The sequence below is a fragment of the Sinocyclocheilus anshuiensis genome, unplaced genomic scaffold (genome assembly GCF_001515605.1).
Source record: "Sinocyclocheilus anshuiensis isolate Anshui unplaced genomic scaffold, SAMN03320099.WGS_v1.1 scaffold244, whole genome shotgun sequence".
In the NCBI taxonomy this organism is placed as follows: Eukaryota; Metazoa; Chordata; class Actinopteri; order Cypriniformes; family Cyprinidae; genus Sinocyclocheilus; species Sinocyclocheilus anshuiensis.
Window position 1 is genome coordinate 75,727 of NW_015558588.1, and position 16,740 is coordinate 92,466.

At 33.6% G+C, this 16,740-nt stretch overlaps 1 protein-coding gene across 2 annotated transcripts; it reads right to left on the minus strand.

The window, feature by feature from the left end:
- Positions 1–3,380: 3,380 nt before the first annotated feature.
- Positions 3,381–8,493, minus strand: LOC107679940 (protocadherin-8-like). Of its 2 annotated transcripts, none has more exons than XM_016475668.1 (4): positions 6,169–8,493; positions 6,020–6,090; positions 4,999–5,132; positions 3,381–3,776 (listed from the first exon to the last, which is right to left on the minus strand). In XM_016475668.1, the coding sequence occupies exons 1-4, from the start codon at positions 8,488–8,490 to the stop codon at positions 3,445–3,447; spliced, it is 2,859 nt and encodes a 952-aa protein (XP_016331154.1). In that variant the 5' UTR covers positions 8,491–8,493; the 3' UTR covers positions 3,381–3,444. The 2 variants fall into 2 exon arrangements, with proteins under 2 accessions (XP_016331154.1, XP_016331155.1); XM_016475669.1 differs by having other exon boundaries at positions 3,547–3,771; positions 4,995–5,132.
- Positions 8,494–16,740: the final 8,247 nt, after the last annotated feature.

The following is a 16,740-nucleotide window of genomic DNA, read 5'->3' on the forward strand; positions in this document are numbered from 1 at the left end:
ATCCACAGCACTCCAGTCCATCAGTTAACATCTGGAGAAGACAAAAGCTGAAACAAATCCAGCATTAAGATGCCTTTAACTTCAAACCGTTGCTTCCGGCTAAAATACAAGTTCATATTTCATAATAACGCTTCCTCCAGTGAAAATCACATCAAAAACCACATCAAAATCCACCCATATATTTGTATAGAGCTGTATTGGCTTGTAAACGTGCTTGATCTGTGCAGATTTCTCCCTTTGATTCAGACTAGATGAATTTTTCACTGGAGGAAGCTCCAGGTTATTATGAAATATGAACTCGTATTTTGGCCAAAAGCGATGCTTTGAAGTTAAAACATCTTAATGCTGGATTTGTTTCAGCTTTTGTCTTCTCCAGATGTTAACTGATGGACTGGAGTGCTGTGGATTACTTTCAGCAAATTTTCTTTATTTTGGAGAATGTTTAGTAAATGACTTTTTCTTTGTTTAAATGAGTTTAAATTACTCTCGTCAAGAAGCAAACTAGCAATTCACCCAGTAAGTAAATGGTAAATTGCCTCAACTCTTCGAAATCCCAAACTGATCCCAAATATACACAAGTTCGTCATGAAATGTATGATGTCCCAGTACTAAAATGACAAATACAGTTACATCACCTAATCAAACTGACACAGAATACATGATGCATTTAATATATTTTCATTGCTGAATAGGTGCCATGAGGTTTTGTGTCAGTGTAATGCATTAAGGTCAAATGTATCCAAACTAATGGAAATAGCAGCATATGAAAAATGAATTACACTGCAAGTGAAAGACTATTCCTAAATTAAACTTATTTTTAGATGAAACATCCATTAGGTGTGGTGAAAAAGTTATTTTGGTGTCTTATAAACTGACTCAGATATGCTTAAACATGTTCAAATCTGTTTGCTGGGAGAGTTTTGAAGGGCTTTAGCTGCAGTACTATAGTAGGTTTAACCCTGTTGTTAATTGGGCTTGTCAGCATCATGTGCTCTTTCTGTGCCTCTCTTCTGATCTATATGGAAAACACTGAGAGACGATACAATACGCCATTTCATGTGCTATTGATCTTTTTGTGCAGTTGCCCTTCATATCCAATTGGAAATCTGTCATATCCCATCAGCTATGAGCAATTATTAACAAAAGGATGATGGCACCGCTCCTCTTGTTATTTGCACGAGTGAAAACATCCCTTTAGGCCAAAGTGAAATGAAAGAATGTTCCTGTTTATTTATTTATTTATTTTTCATCCACAACTCAAATTGCAGAATGAAAGCACCTATTTGATGAATGTTTCATAGCGATTTTTATTGTGCTGTGTTATTCCCGTTCTGGAATTACACAACCTTCATATTAAAAGTGTAATCCTGCATGATTTGTATATGGAAAAGGCCTAATGAGAACAGTGCAAACCAGTTTATTCCAGAGGGATGACACAATTTATGGATTTATGGATCTATTTGTCTTCAACATGAGCTTTAAATGACAGAATAGGCCATTGCATGTTTGAATGCCACTATATTCAAACTCAAACTGTCTAGAAAATAACTAGAAATATATAGATTTTTTTTTTTTAAGATTTTTTTTTAAATATGTAATTTTTTAATATATAGTTATGCATTTAAATGTATTCATGAATTAATATTTTAGAATTTTTTTGTACTGTTGTTTTTATGTATTTTGACACCAGCACCAAGTGATATAAGTAAATATATAAGTAAAAAAATAAATACATACATACATAATTAATTGTTGCTGTTGTTGTTATTATTATTATTATTATTATTAGTAGTAGTAGTAGAAGTATATTTCTATTCTCTTTTTTTAATTTAAGTGAAATTCCTTGTACTTGGAAATCAGACCACAAACAAATAACTACAAAATTGTGTTACTACAATATGCAATATTTAAAATTTAAACTGAAAATATAGTTTAAGAAAATATTTATTTATTTATTTCACCAAGTCAAATTCCTTGTATACTTGAAAACAAGACCAAAAAAAAAAAAAAAAGAAATTAAATATATTGTCATTACAATATATTTCTAAAGTATATGTTTAGATTGAAAATATAGTTTATGTATATTTAAAAATATCCTATTATTTATTTATTTATTATTGCTACTTGTTTTATGTTATTTTGACACCAGCACCAAGCGAAATCCTTTGTACTTGCCTGATGAAGTCTGTATTATATCTGTTGTAAATATTATATTTCTAATGTTTTGGCTACGGTCATAGTCTGCGAATGTGTCGTTGTATTATATGGCCGTCTGCACCCGTTACGCTGCAACTAACTGATGATGGCCATATAATCTCTCACAGCAAGCTCTTTAACTCCACTAATATGCCTGATTGTGTGTCTTTCTAAGCCTCATTCTTCCCATGTTATTGTAAAGACGCGCTGCTGCGTTACAAAGCAGCTAATCCAGAACAGGCCATGTGTGTGCAATAATCGGACAGGCTGGATTTGAGGACTTAACTTAATGTGCCTGCATTGTCACATGAGTCTTTTACAGTTAATCAGCTACTAAACAAGACGTTCTCAGAGGTCAGGCAACAAAATAGGCTTCCAAGTACTTTATTTTGGGTCACTGAGGTGAGAAAATTATATACAATTAATACGTACAGACAGACTTTGCACAACTTTTCAAAGGCCTGCTTAAAAAGCAGATGCAAATAAAGAAAGGCAAATATACAAGGAAAGCATTCGACTCTCAAACAAACATTTATACATTGAAAAAAATACCTTCTAAATAAAACAAAGATTATTTGAGTATGTTTTACAAGAAAATACTATTTCAGTCTTTCTGCTTCAGAATGTCATGCTTAATTCATTGTTATTTGCCAATTCTTTGTAATTATTTGTTACATTTACTAGCAATTTGAAAAAGTGAAAATTGTTTCTACACCAATTTTTTTTTTTCAGCGTATTTTTTGGCACTTTTGAGGTATTTGAGAGATACCTTATCAGGATCTATGTGCAATTTGAAAAAATGTTGGAAATATAAATATGATAAAAAATAAAAAAATTCTCATTCCAAGCAAATTCACTTAACTTTTACTAAAGACATACTAACTCATAGCTAACAACATCTACAAAATAAACTAAATTGGTTTGGTACTTATTTGCAAAATTATATACAGAAAATCCATCGTTTTGGTGAGTCAGCAGCACAAAAAGGGTTCGTTTTCACTGGAAAAGACATAATACAAAATATACAAATATTTACAAAAAATATTTATATCAATTTAACTCACACAGGCTGTTTTTAAATATATTTTCCTGAATTAAAAAAACAAGAAAAGAAAGAAAAAACACTTCCATTTCTATTACGGCAAACCAGTATCAAAAGCACTGATTGCTGAATTGTTGGGAAAGTTTTGCTCAGTCAGTCACGCTCACATCACATTCGATGAACCAGACTGAACCTTTATTTGAGATTTAAAAAGTAGTAGCATCTTCAGATGAAGCTGAAGCCAGAAACGCATCCTTGACAGTCTCGGTTTGCTCTTCGACCCCCGTCGTCCCTCTCCTCGTCTGATGGGCCGAGTATGAAGGCAGCGTTCCCGTCCTTGAGAACGTCTGAACAGGTCTCTGAGTGTTCAACATGTTGGTTTTACTGTGGCTTTCTCTCCAGGAGTGGGAACTGACATGGGTCGTGTTGTAAACCGGTACGAATCCGATGGTGTAGGCGCTGCCAGGAGGGACGTGCATGTTTCGGGTCTGTATAACGTGAGCTTTGCTCTTCCAGTCTCCTGCAGTGTTGAACTGCACTGCAAAAGTCATTTCCGTGGTCAGTTTGTTTTTCTTGTCAGATTCATATTCACTCACATATACTGTATATATATATACATATATATATATATATATATATATATATATATATATATACATATATATAATCTGAATATAATAACTTTTAGATTAAAAAACATTTAAATAATTTAAAATGATAATTGTAATAGTTTAAATAATAGTTTTTAATAATTTTATTAAATCAGAAACATGCATTTTTACTAATAGTCTCAAACGTTTGGCTCCCACTGCAACCATGCGTATTTTTAACATTATTATTTTATAATCAAGTAATTAAGATGGGAATTATTCAGGTAGGCAAACAAATGTGTTGTTTTTTCTTATTTTAAGCAAAAGTATATTTTTATCTTATTTTAAAAAGAATAAGTAAATTTATCTAATTTTGAAAAGATATTTTAATTAAATTCAGCACTGCAAAAAAATATTTTTGTCTTGTTTTCTGGTAGGGCAAAAAAGGAACATTGTAAAGTAAGTTGCTTGCTGATTTTTATTAAAATGTGTCACATGTTTACACGTGTTATAGACAACAAATAAGGTTTTTCTTCAAATGTGACATGTGAATGTATTTTCTTGGATTCAAATATATATAAAAAAAAAAGTATATATATATATATATTTTTTTTTTTTTTTTATATATTTTCAAAAACACACAAAAATGGCCAATAAATATATTAGTAGAAAATATATTTATGCCAATACTGTATATATTTGAAACATATTTTAGCAAAAATATATATAAAAAAAACAAAAACAAACAAACAACAAAAAACATTTTATTTTTTATTTTTTTTTGGCCATATGGGAAATATCTAAACATTCTTAAATCAACATTTATTTGAGAAACTAAATGACTCAAGATATTAAGTCTTGTTTTCTGAAAAATGTATTAAAAACAAGACAAAAATCCACCAATTGGGTCAGAAAAAAATATTTAATTGAAACTGAAGACAAGATTATATTTCTGACCCCATTGGCAGATATTTTTTTCTCATTTTAAGGAAAACTCACTTAATTTTGATCATTTTTTCAGACATTTATGTCATTTTGCATCTCAAGTAAACATATCATGATTTAGGAATGTTTAGATATTTGAAAACAAGACAAAAACACTGAGTACCGAGAAGACGACACTGTCACAGAAAACATTGCAAAGCTGGTCTGTCAGATAAGTGTACGCACCTCTGGCCAGCGGCTGGAAGGTTGTCAGGTCTCTTTTCAGAGCGGCTCCGCTGATGTCAGAGTCGCTGTCATTGAAATCACTGTCTCCTTTGCCGCTGTCCTTCACGCTCTGCTGATCTGTGTTGCTGGTGCCACTGAGAATACAATCAGATCAAAATGTTAGCGGCTGCTGAATAGCACCTGATTATTGATATTCCATTGCAGAACAAAACGCTATATTCACTGGGACATGACTAATATGCCAGCGCCTCACGTACGGTTCGTACCAGAATCAAAAAGTGATCCGTTTGCATATTAAACATGTTTATAGTTATCAGTTATGACCAAAATTATGTGTATTCGTCGATTGTAGTTGCAAAACCACAGCGGGGTTCAAAAGCATAAGAACGTTTTGCATTTAAACATGGAAATAAATGAGTTTTAGAATTTTGAAAAAAGTTATAATGGAAAATAAAGAGATATTTCAGGTGCGCTATTTATAGATGGCTCATTAAATGCAAGTAAATAAGTGCCTATGATCATGTGACTCTTCATATTCATTCTCAAATTCATGTTCACTTGTCATTCAAATTATCGTGCTGATGATATAATTTTTTAAAAGTTACACTATAATGGAAAATAAAGTATTATTTCAGATGCACTATTTCTCTGTGACTATCCAAACCAAAGTAAATGAGTGCCATTGATCATGTGACTCTTTGTACAGATGCTCAGATTCATATTCATTCTCAAATTCATGAATATTTGTCACTCAAATTATTATGCTGGTTATATAATCTGAATATAATCATTTTTAAAATGATTTAATAGTTTTAATAATATTACATTTTTAATATTTTTTATTATATCATGAAAATGAAAAATAAATGCATTTTCACTAACAGTCTCAAACATTTGGTCCACACTATTTTTTTCTATTTTGATTGTTATTAAGTTATAGTCAAGCAGTTAAGATTGGAATTATCCAGGAAGGCAAATACACTAACTAACTAACTAAATACATAAATAGCAACATTCTTACCTCCTTTCCAGACAGTATTTTTCATCTCGCCATAAAAATGTTTGTTCAAAAGGTTTGCAGGGCAGGAACAGCTATGAAAACAAAAGCTCAAAGTTAATATAACGGAAATGTGCATCAATACAGCAAAACGTTCAGCCAAAATCACTCACCTTTTCCTCAAAATCCAGGCTTTTATCTTCATACAGAGGTTGCATTGAATCGCCTTCGTTTCTGAGGAAGGCATTAGGGCCGCTGTAAATGTTTGAGCCGACAGGGTTGTTCTTGGAAAGCGGGGTTGATCCGTACATACCATCTCTCGCAAAGTTTCTTCGCCTTTGTTTGATGGTGCAAGTCAAGGTGAGGATGATAATCGCCGCCAGTAACAGCACACAACATCCAGCGAAACCAATAATCAGTGCAGTCCACACATCAAACTCTAGAGTCTCTTCATTCTTGGATCGGAGTAAAATAACCACCTGGTCCTCTTGTGCACCTGTGTCTGTCACCACAAACCGGACGGTTGCCGTGCTAGAAAGCGGCTGTCTTCCATTGTCAACAACCGAAATTGTAATCTGCAGGACGTCTCCATATGATGCAGTGAGTTTTCGTTTCAGTACGATTTCGCCGCTGTTTTCATCAATGGAAAAACGTTTGGCATCGTCTTCTAGAATATGGAAATTAAGCTCGCTGTTCACGCCGCTGTCTTCATCTTGAGCCGTCAATCGTAACGCTAAATAGCCGCTATGAGCGTTAAAGGGAATCGGGACGTCGGCGGAATTGTTTCGTAACACCGGATATGTGAAATACGGAAAGTTGTCGTTTTCGTCCACCACGCGGAGTTGAATTAAAGTCGTGCTTGATAATGGCGGGAAACCTTTATCGCTGGCTTTGACCGCGAACTCGACTTCATTCAGAGTCTCAAAATTGAACGATCGCAGCGTGTACAAAGAGCCTGAATGAGGATCGATGGAAACAAATGTAGAAATCGGTGAACCGTCTGCCGTTTTGCTGTCGATTAGGCTGTAGGAGACTTTTCCGTTTTTCCCAACGTCGAGATCCCGCGCAACCACCATAGTCATGTACGACCCGGGAATGTTGTTTTCTATTACTGAGACATCATAGCTGGCTTTGCTAAACATCGGCGCGTTATCGTTCTCATCTGTGATGCGAATGGTATAATGTTTAACGGTTTTAAACGGAGGAGTTCCCAAATCCTCAGAAATAACAGTGAGGTTGTACTCTGGAATGGCTTCTCTGTCCAAAGTTGTGGTCGTTACGATCATAAAAGTGTCGCTGTAGGCTTGTTGCAGCTTAAAATGCTCGTGTCCTTCTAAACGGGTCCGGACGTAGCCGTTGGGACCCGAATCTGCATCTGAGGTGCTAATAAGAGCTACGAAGCTCTCTTCGGCTGCGGATTCGGTGATGAACGCCACTCCATCACTGGTGGAAGTCATTGGTTTGATGCTGATTTCCGGTGCATTATCGTTCACGTCGACGATGTCGACAATCGCCCGACAGGAAGATGAAACCGAATTGGCGCCCAAATTGGAGGCTTGGATGTGCAACTCGTACGATTTCTTGGTCTCGTAGTCGACGGAATCTTTGAGGGTCACTTCTCCGGTGATGAGGTCGATCTGGAAAACACGTGTGACTTCGCTCGGGGAGCCTTCGACGAAGCCGTACACGACTTCTCCGTTGATGCCGGCGTCGGGATCGAAAGCGTGCACTTTTAGCACACGTGAGCTGACGGGCGAATCTTCGCTGAGTTCGACTTTGAGCGATTTGTGTTCGAACGTCGGGCTGTTGTCGTTGAAGTCCAGAACTCGGATGTAAACAGTCGTCGAGCCCGATTTCGCCGGAGTCCCGCCATCGGTCGCCGTCACTTCGATGGTATAAAACTCTTCGGTTTCTCTGTCAAGTGTCTTGATCAAAACAAGTTCAGCTGACTTTTCTCCATCCTCACGAGTGCTGACTTCAACGACAAAATGGTTCGTGTGTGAAATATGGTAGCTTTGAACATAATTGACTCCGACGTCGTGGTCCACAGCGACGTCGAGCGGAAATCGTGAGTTCAAAATTGCGTTTTCTGATATATCCAAATGCGTCTCGTTGCGTGTGAACTGAGGTGAATGATCGTTAATGTCTTTTACCTCGATCTCGACATGAATGAGCTGGAATTTCTCCTTTGAGAAGGCGACGACGTCAAAAGTTATAAGACACTGTGGAGATCGGTGACAAAGCTGCTCTCGGTCGACGACTTCTCCCACTGTTAAAAGCCCGTCGATTTGCCTCATGCGAATGATGGAGTTCATCTTCTGTATAAACTTGAATGATGTCTCAGGATCCTCCGCTGGGTCAATTTTCAGGTCTTGAGAAAGGTTTCCAATCTCTGTCCCTGGTGCGTCTTCCTCATACGTGACGTATTTTGTTGTCGTGCAGCTGACGTTGAAGATCATGCACAGAAGCATGAAGTAACTGCAGTAGAACTTCATGTCTGCAAACACCGAGTAGAACAGCAAACAAACAAAACACTTAAAAAGAAATGCGAGAATAAAAGCTCTTCATTCGGTCATCACTAGTAAAGCTTGCAGCAGATTCTGGTGTCTCCAGCTCCCACCTATCAGATATAGGTCATGGTATATGCGAATGAGCCCGTCTGCTGACCAGTGAACACTCACACACTCCTAAAATCCCCTGCTATGGCTCTCTATTGGGTCACAGCTGTTTCACACCCTGCCTGTGGGAGACCCTAATAAAAAAAAAACTCTATTGCTTTCATGTCAGACATATACTACCAGTCAAAAGTTTAGGCACGCTTGACTGGATTTACTAATTTTATGCTCTCAAACTCTGTAGGATTCTGTTTAAATGCATGAAATTAGTTTTGTAGGTAAATATAAATTTTGGATTTCTTTAAAAAGCTGAAATTGTAATAAAAAAAAACAAAAAACGTTTATTTAGTTTAGTAATATAAGATAAAAAAAAACTTGAGATGATTAAATAAAATCAAAATAAATCAAAATAAAATACAAAAGTAACAGTATAGACTATAATAATGTTACAAAATATTTCTATTTTAAAATAAATGCTGTTCTTTTGAAGTTTTTATACATCAAAGAATCCTGAAAATAAAAAATTAATCACGGTTTCCACAAAAATATTGGGCAGCACAACTGTTTTCTAAGTTTTCAACATTGATAATAATAATAAATGTTTCTTGAGCAGCAAATCAGCATATTAGAATGATTTCTGAAGATCAGGTGACACTGAAGACTGGAGTAATGATGCTGAAAATTCAGCTTTGATCACAGGAATAAATTATATTTTAAAATAAATGCCCATAGAAAACAGTTATTTTAAATTGTAATAATATTTCACATTTTTACTGTATTTTTGATCAAACAAAAGCATTCTTGGTGAGACTTCTTTCAATAACATAAAAACTGGTAGTGTAAAAATTTGGCTAATGCACTTCTAGAGACCAAAGCAGAATGAAAACGCATCCAGACACATTTTTAACTGTAAATGTTTTAAAAGTCCTCCATCTATTCAGTGTTTACATAGGAAACCCAGTGAAAAAGTGCCGACTAAAAAGAATGATTAATTCATAAACGATTCACTGTCATCGCTTGTTCGGCCGAGAGTGAAATCGCGAGAGCTGCACATAATAAAAATATCAAAATACTGAATTTTTTTCAGGTAAAATATATATAAAATGCATAAAAATTATTTTCATACAGATTACTTCAATACTTTAAATACCTGAACTACATGTCGTTTTTATTTTTATTTTTTTGTCAAGTTTAGACTAAATGTAATGAAAATGTCCAGATATTATAATAAAATGTTTTATTTAAAAGGCTGAAAAGATAAAATAAAATAAAAATTTAAGTAAGTAAGAAAGTAATTTTCTTAAAACAACAAATTTTTGGTGTTTTATGACATGGCAAGGTCAGTTTGACATCTTTATGATATTCATGATTTAGAAAGTCGTGATTTTATGTTCCGAAATAATCTGAAAATAATGATTGGGTTCACTCACACATAGTCAGCATTTCTCTGTTTCATGATCTTTTATTTTACTTTTTTAAAATTTATTCAAAGTTAAGAAGCAGTGGAAATAAATAAATAAATGAAAGCTAAATTATTTCAAATTAAATTGAACCTCAGGTGGGCTAATCAATATATATTTCAAGTAATCGAGAGAGTTCTAAGGCACTCAATTCAATTGCTTTAATAATTAAAATAAAGTTTTCAAATATTTTTTAAATGCCTAAAACTGATTTGTCGCTTCCACACATCCATTTTTCACTGACTCATGAACATATGAGTGTGGTCTTGATTTAAAGTCGAAAATATTAGAACAGTTATCTAAAAATGCTTGTTTTTTCCTTGAATATCGCTTCACGTGGTACTAATTGCAGAATGCGTGAAGCTTTTTCAAACAGTCTGGCGTGGAAACGACGGCTCTCAGTCTGCACCTCTGAAGGTGTGAATGCAAACACTGATCGCTCACGCCGCTACCCATTTGGTCTCTACAGTTTGGATCATAGACTGGCAGAAGCCTTATCACAACAAAACAAATATGACCTCTGAATGCATTGTGTGCTTGAACGCATCTTTCCATTTGCTGTTACGTGTACAAATGCTACAAATGTGTACAAGAGCAACACATGGTGAAAACACTGCAAATGTATCACAACAAGACCTGAACAAATGCACACGGACACACATACAGTGGCCCCAAATATATTTTAGAAAACTGTACTACAGTTTTTCTCAGTCGCTTTGGTGCATTTCTCACATCACTATTTAAAACAACTGTTTTATATGTGAATATCTGTTAAAATGTAATTTATTTCTGTGATCTGCAGCTGAATTTTCTGCATTATTACTCCAGTCTTTAGTGTCACACGATCTTCAGAAATCATTCTAATATTTGCTGCTTAACTATTATTGGTGCAAAAACATTAGTAATGCTTCTTATTATTATTTCTGCTTAATATTTTTGTGCAAACTTTGATACATCATTTGATGAATAGAATGTTTAAAAAACAATATTTTATGAAATAGAAATCTTTTGTAACTTTATAAATCTTTTCTGTCACTTTTGATTAATACAATGTGTCCTTGATGAATAAAAGTTGAATTAAATAGGAATTTCTTTTTTTCTTTTCTTTTAAATCATACGTTTTACATCTAAACTGTATTAATCATTAATAGTAATGAGAAATGTTTCTTGGGCACCAAATGAGCATATTAAGATGATGTTCTAATGTGTTTGTCACAAATCTGATCACACTTCATCCAGTTTCTCTGTAGGACAAACATTATTCATGCTTTTATTTTGGCATGTGATAATATGTTGATCAAGCATGTGATTCTTAACTTTCCACAAATGCTGGATGGTTGAGCGCCCATTGAAAGCGTTTTCCAGGTCTCTTTGTTCACATCCCAGCATGCAGTCTTATTTTAGTGTGCACTCTGTACATATGCAAATATATCAGGCAAAACCGTGAAACTAGAAGGCATATTGCAAAAGCAAGTGAAGCCGAAGCATCTCCTGCCAAACTGTTTCTTATCTTGATTAGAGTTAAACATCTTAATAGCACAACAGATGGCCTGGCTTTTTAGCACTCAGTAATACTCTTAGGTCCACCAAACACATCTTAATCAAGCTGTGGTCTTTCTTTAATCACACTTCTTACTGGCAAACACTATCGATCTAATCCGGAGAATGTGCGCTGTCTGAAGCTGTCATAAGACACATTAAAAACAAGAACAGTAACCATTAGGACTAATGAGTTTTCTTTTGCTCTTTCAGAAAGAGTGCATGCAACACAGACAGTCTCTAACTAAAATGTCACAATCCGGCTTAACTAACTAGGATCAGTCAGTATGTTGACATTCAAACTGTTCTACATGTTCATGTTACATTTTTATTCCCTTTCTGGATGAGAAACACGACTCAGACCGTGACATTTCAACCTGTCAGTGACAGATGCATCAGAGACGAACAGCAGAGCTTCATTTTATTGTAAGCCTCTTTGCAGCAAATGACTGCAATATATGATGCAATAAAAGCTGAATGTTGTGATGGAGTATAGATAGATAGATAGATAGATAGATAGATAGATAGATAGATAGATAGATAGATAGATAGATAGATAGATAGATAGATAGATAGATAGATAGATAGATAGATAGATAGATAGATAGATAGATAGATAGATAGATAGATAGATAGATAGATAGATAGATAGATAGATAGATAGATAGATAGATAGATAGATAGATAGATAGATAGATAGATAGATAGATAGATAGATAGATAGATAGATAGATAGATAGATAGATAGATAGATAGATAGATAGATAGATAGATAGATAGATAGATAGATAGATAGATAGATAGATAGATAGATAGATAGATAGATAGATAGATAGATAGATAGATAGATAGATAGATAGATAGATAGATAGATAGATAGATAGATAGATAGATAGATAGATAGATAGATAGATAGATAGATAGATAGATAGATAGATAGATAGATAGATAGATAGATAGATAGATAGATAGATAGATAGATAGATAGATAGATAGATAGATAGATAGATAGATAGATAGATAGATAGATAGATAGATAGATAGATAGATAGATAGATAGATAGATAGATAGATAGATAGATAGATAGATAGATAGATAGATAGATAGATAGATAGATAGATAGATAGATAGATAGATAGATAGATAGATAGATAGATAGATAGATAGATAGATAGATAGATAGATAGATAGATAGATAGATAGATAGATAGATAGATAGATAGATAGATAGATAGATAGATAGATAGATAGATAGATAGATAGATAGATAGATAGATAGATAGATAGATAGATAGATAGATAGATAGATAGATAGATAGATAGATAGATAGATAGATAGATAGATAGATAGATAGATAGATAGATAGATAGATAGATAGATAGATAGATAGATAGATAGATAGATAGATAGATAGATAGATAGATAGATAGATAGATAGATAGATAGATAGATAGATAGATAGATAGATAGATAGATAGATAGATAGATAGATAGATAGATAGATAGATAGATAGATAGATAGATAGATAGATAGATAGATAGATAGATAGATAGATAGATAGATAGATAGATAGATAGATAGATAGATAGATAGATAGATAGATAGATAGATAGATAGATAGATAGATAGATAGATAGATAGATAGATAGATAGATAGATAGATAGATAGATAGATAGATAGATAGATAGATAGATAGATAGATAGATAGATAGATAGATAGATAGATAGATAGATAGATAGATAGATAGATAGATAGATAGATAGATAGATAGATAGATAGATAGATAGATAGATAGATAGATAGATAGATAGATAGATAGATAGATAGATAGATAGATAGATAGATAGATAGATAGATAGATAGATAGATAGATAGATAGATAGATAGATAGATAGATAGATAGATAGATAGATAGATAGATAGATAGATAGATAGATAGATAGATAGATAGATAGATAGATAGATAGATAGATAGATAGATAGATAGATAGATAGATAGATAGATAGATAGATAGATAGATAGATAGATGGATGGATGGATGGATTGATGGATAGACAAAATTAATACAAAATATACAAAATTAAAAGAATAAACATTATAGATGAGTAAACATTACATGAGAAACTTCACACAAATAAGGAGAACACTGTGAGTAACTATTGCACAGAGGGATTTACTTCAGCAGGTTTAGGTGAGCGTTTAAACACCGGTCACAGAGTCAGGCTGCTATTTACTGCCAGAGATCAGACACTGCTTAACAGACTAATCTCCATCTCTCAGATTACTCCCAGCCTTTTGTGTGGCATTAATCTGATATCAAGATACAGATTTCTGCAACACTTCAGACTCTGTATGCTAGCAAACACATTAGACAGACAGTTCAGTACAATGCTATTGTTTTATTTATCAAACTGCTCTTAACTGAGCTATAGTTCAGTTGTGCATTTGATTTCTTTTATTAAGTTTTTCATTAAGGTGAGCTATTGGAAATGTGCCAGAGCAAAATGCTTGTGACTTTGACTAAATTTAACCACACAGACGTGAGTTATAGGCAAACTGGTTAAACTGGGTCAGCTGTCAAATGGTCCGCATTTGTTTCAGGCTGAGAAAAGCCAGTTAACACGACTGAAACATCTGAGAGTGTGCCGCATTTCACACCTCACACCCCAAATGGCCAAGTGGAGAAGGTCTCGCTCTTCAAAGGGTTAACACCTTTATCTATGCAGTCTGTTAATCTGACCCAGACCGATCAATAGACCCTCATTACCTTTATCTTAGTAAATAATTAAGAAAATAGTTTGGAAAACAAACCCTTATTGCATTACATTTGTATGCATGGCTAACGCTTTCTTAGCAAATCGATTGATGGAGAAATGCACTGATTTGATGTTGTGATTCATTTATCAAGAATACAAATCAGTTACTAAATTAAACTTTGAAAAATGTTGTTTTTGTAATGTTTTCAAATGTTTATAATGTCACCAATACTGCAATATAAATACAGACAGAATGTATGAAATGATGTACACTGAATGCAGTTTAAGTCATTTTGGATAAAAGTGTTTACCAAATGTGTAAATGTAATATAAAATATCAACAAATTATATTTATGTTTTTATTATTTTTATATATTTTATTGTGTGTGTATTTATACGTTTCAAAAGGTTTAGATCTCTAATATTTTTTTTTTATGTTTTTGAAACAAGTTTTATCAAGGCTGCCTTTATTTGATCAAAATTACAGTAAAATCAGTAATATTGTGAAAAATTATTACTATTTAAAATAACTGTTTTCTATGTGAATACCTGTTAAACTGTAATTTATTTCTGTGATGCGCAGCTGTATTTTCAGCATCATTACTCCAGTCTTCAGTGTCACATGATCTTCAGAAATCATTCTAATATGCTGATTTGCTGCTCAAGAAATATTTCTGATTATTATCAGTGTTGAAAATAATTGTGCTGTCGAATATTTTTGTGGAAATCGTGATACATTTTAATTTTCAGGATTATTCAAGATTTCTGAAGGATCATGTGACACTGAAGACTGGAGTAATGATGCTGAAAATTCAGCTTTGATCACAGAAATAAATTACATTTTACAATATATTCCCATAGAAAACAGCTATTAAAAAATTGTAATAATATTTTATTACTGTATTTTTTATCAAATAAAAGCAACCTTGGTGAGACTTCTTTCAATTCAGGTAAAATGTTGTGAAAGTCCACATATGTGTACATTTATTAATTTTTGTCTCAATCTATTAAGTTATTATATTTGCATTTATATGCATTTATTACTGTTTTTTTTTTTACTGTATTTTTAATCATTGCAACTTAATTATTCCAAACTTTTGACCAGTAGTGTGTATGAATATTACACTTGCAAGAGATAAAAAAAAATCTCACTTCTCTGTCAATTAAGAGTCCCAAAATAGAACTGAAATACAATATTCATTAGACATTACAGCTTGTTTACAACATTCAAAATGTAGGCAATACCAGATTCTGTCGCTCTCTATAATTATGTGCCTGAGCTGTCAATTCTTCGAATGAAACATTGTTCATTAATTGTCTGAAATCTAAACACAAGCTCATTTGGGCTGTTTTTGCAGATCGATTGGCAAATCTAAGACTTGTTTATTTGTTGTCGAAGTGAAATCAGAGTTTGGGAGTTAATGAAATGGCACTCCTTCAATTATTATAGGATCGAATTCTTCCTGTGGGACGTGGGGATGTTTTTCTCATCTTTTTGGCTCTCTGTTCTTCATCTAACGGCAGGAATAGAATCGCAGGCGTGCTGAGAAATCTCCAAAAGCGAGAGTTAGAATATCAAATCTCTGGCTTGTCACACACTGTCAGCAAGAGAAAGTAGGAAAAGATTTGCTAAGCAAAGACCAATTACAGTAATGAAATGCATGACATATTTTTTAAATTATTTAATGCAAAATTAATTAGTCTATTAGGATACACTTGAATTATACACACATTCTCTGTAATTGGCTCTCGATGGAATTATAACCGCAAAAGCAGATGTAGGCCAGCTGAATACAGATGTATAATGTGATATCGCTCAAAGCCCTGATTGCATTATGGAACTGAGACTGCCATCAATTTTGTATTGAATATTTAGAGTGCAGGAGCATATTAAAAGAGACTCTTTCATATGGCGGATTTTAGAGTTGCTGCCCCATTTTCCTGTGCGTTCTCGCACGTGTTGCGTGTTGTGCATCATATAACCATCTCTTTTGGCACCGGCTCGGCCTCTCGTCAGCTCAGAGCTACTCAAAGACTGACTGAACGGACCGCGGAGACACAGAGATAGAGAATGCACAAATGAGAGAGAATAAAAGATACAAAAGAGACATGAGAAATTCATGTTACTCCTTCAATGTCCATGCATATATTAACATATAAATTCATCAAGTCTTTTAAAATCAGGAATTGGGCAAATCTAATGAAAACTGTTGTGTTCGGGTCATATTTCACCCCAGAAATGCAAACTAAGAAATGTTATATTGAACAAAGAAAAATATCAAGCCTGTTTTAAGAACATTATTTTTTTTTAAATGCAAAAAATCTCATTCTTGTTACTGCAATGCAATGCAATGCAAGGCAAAAAAAAA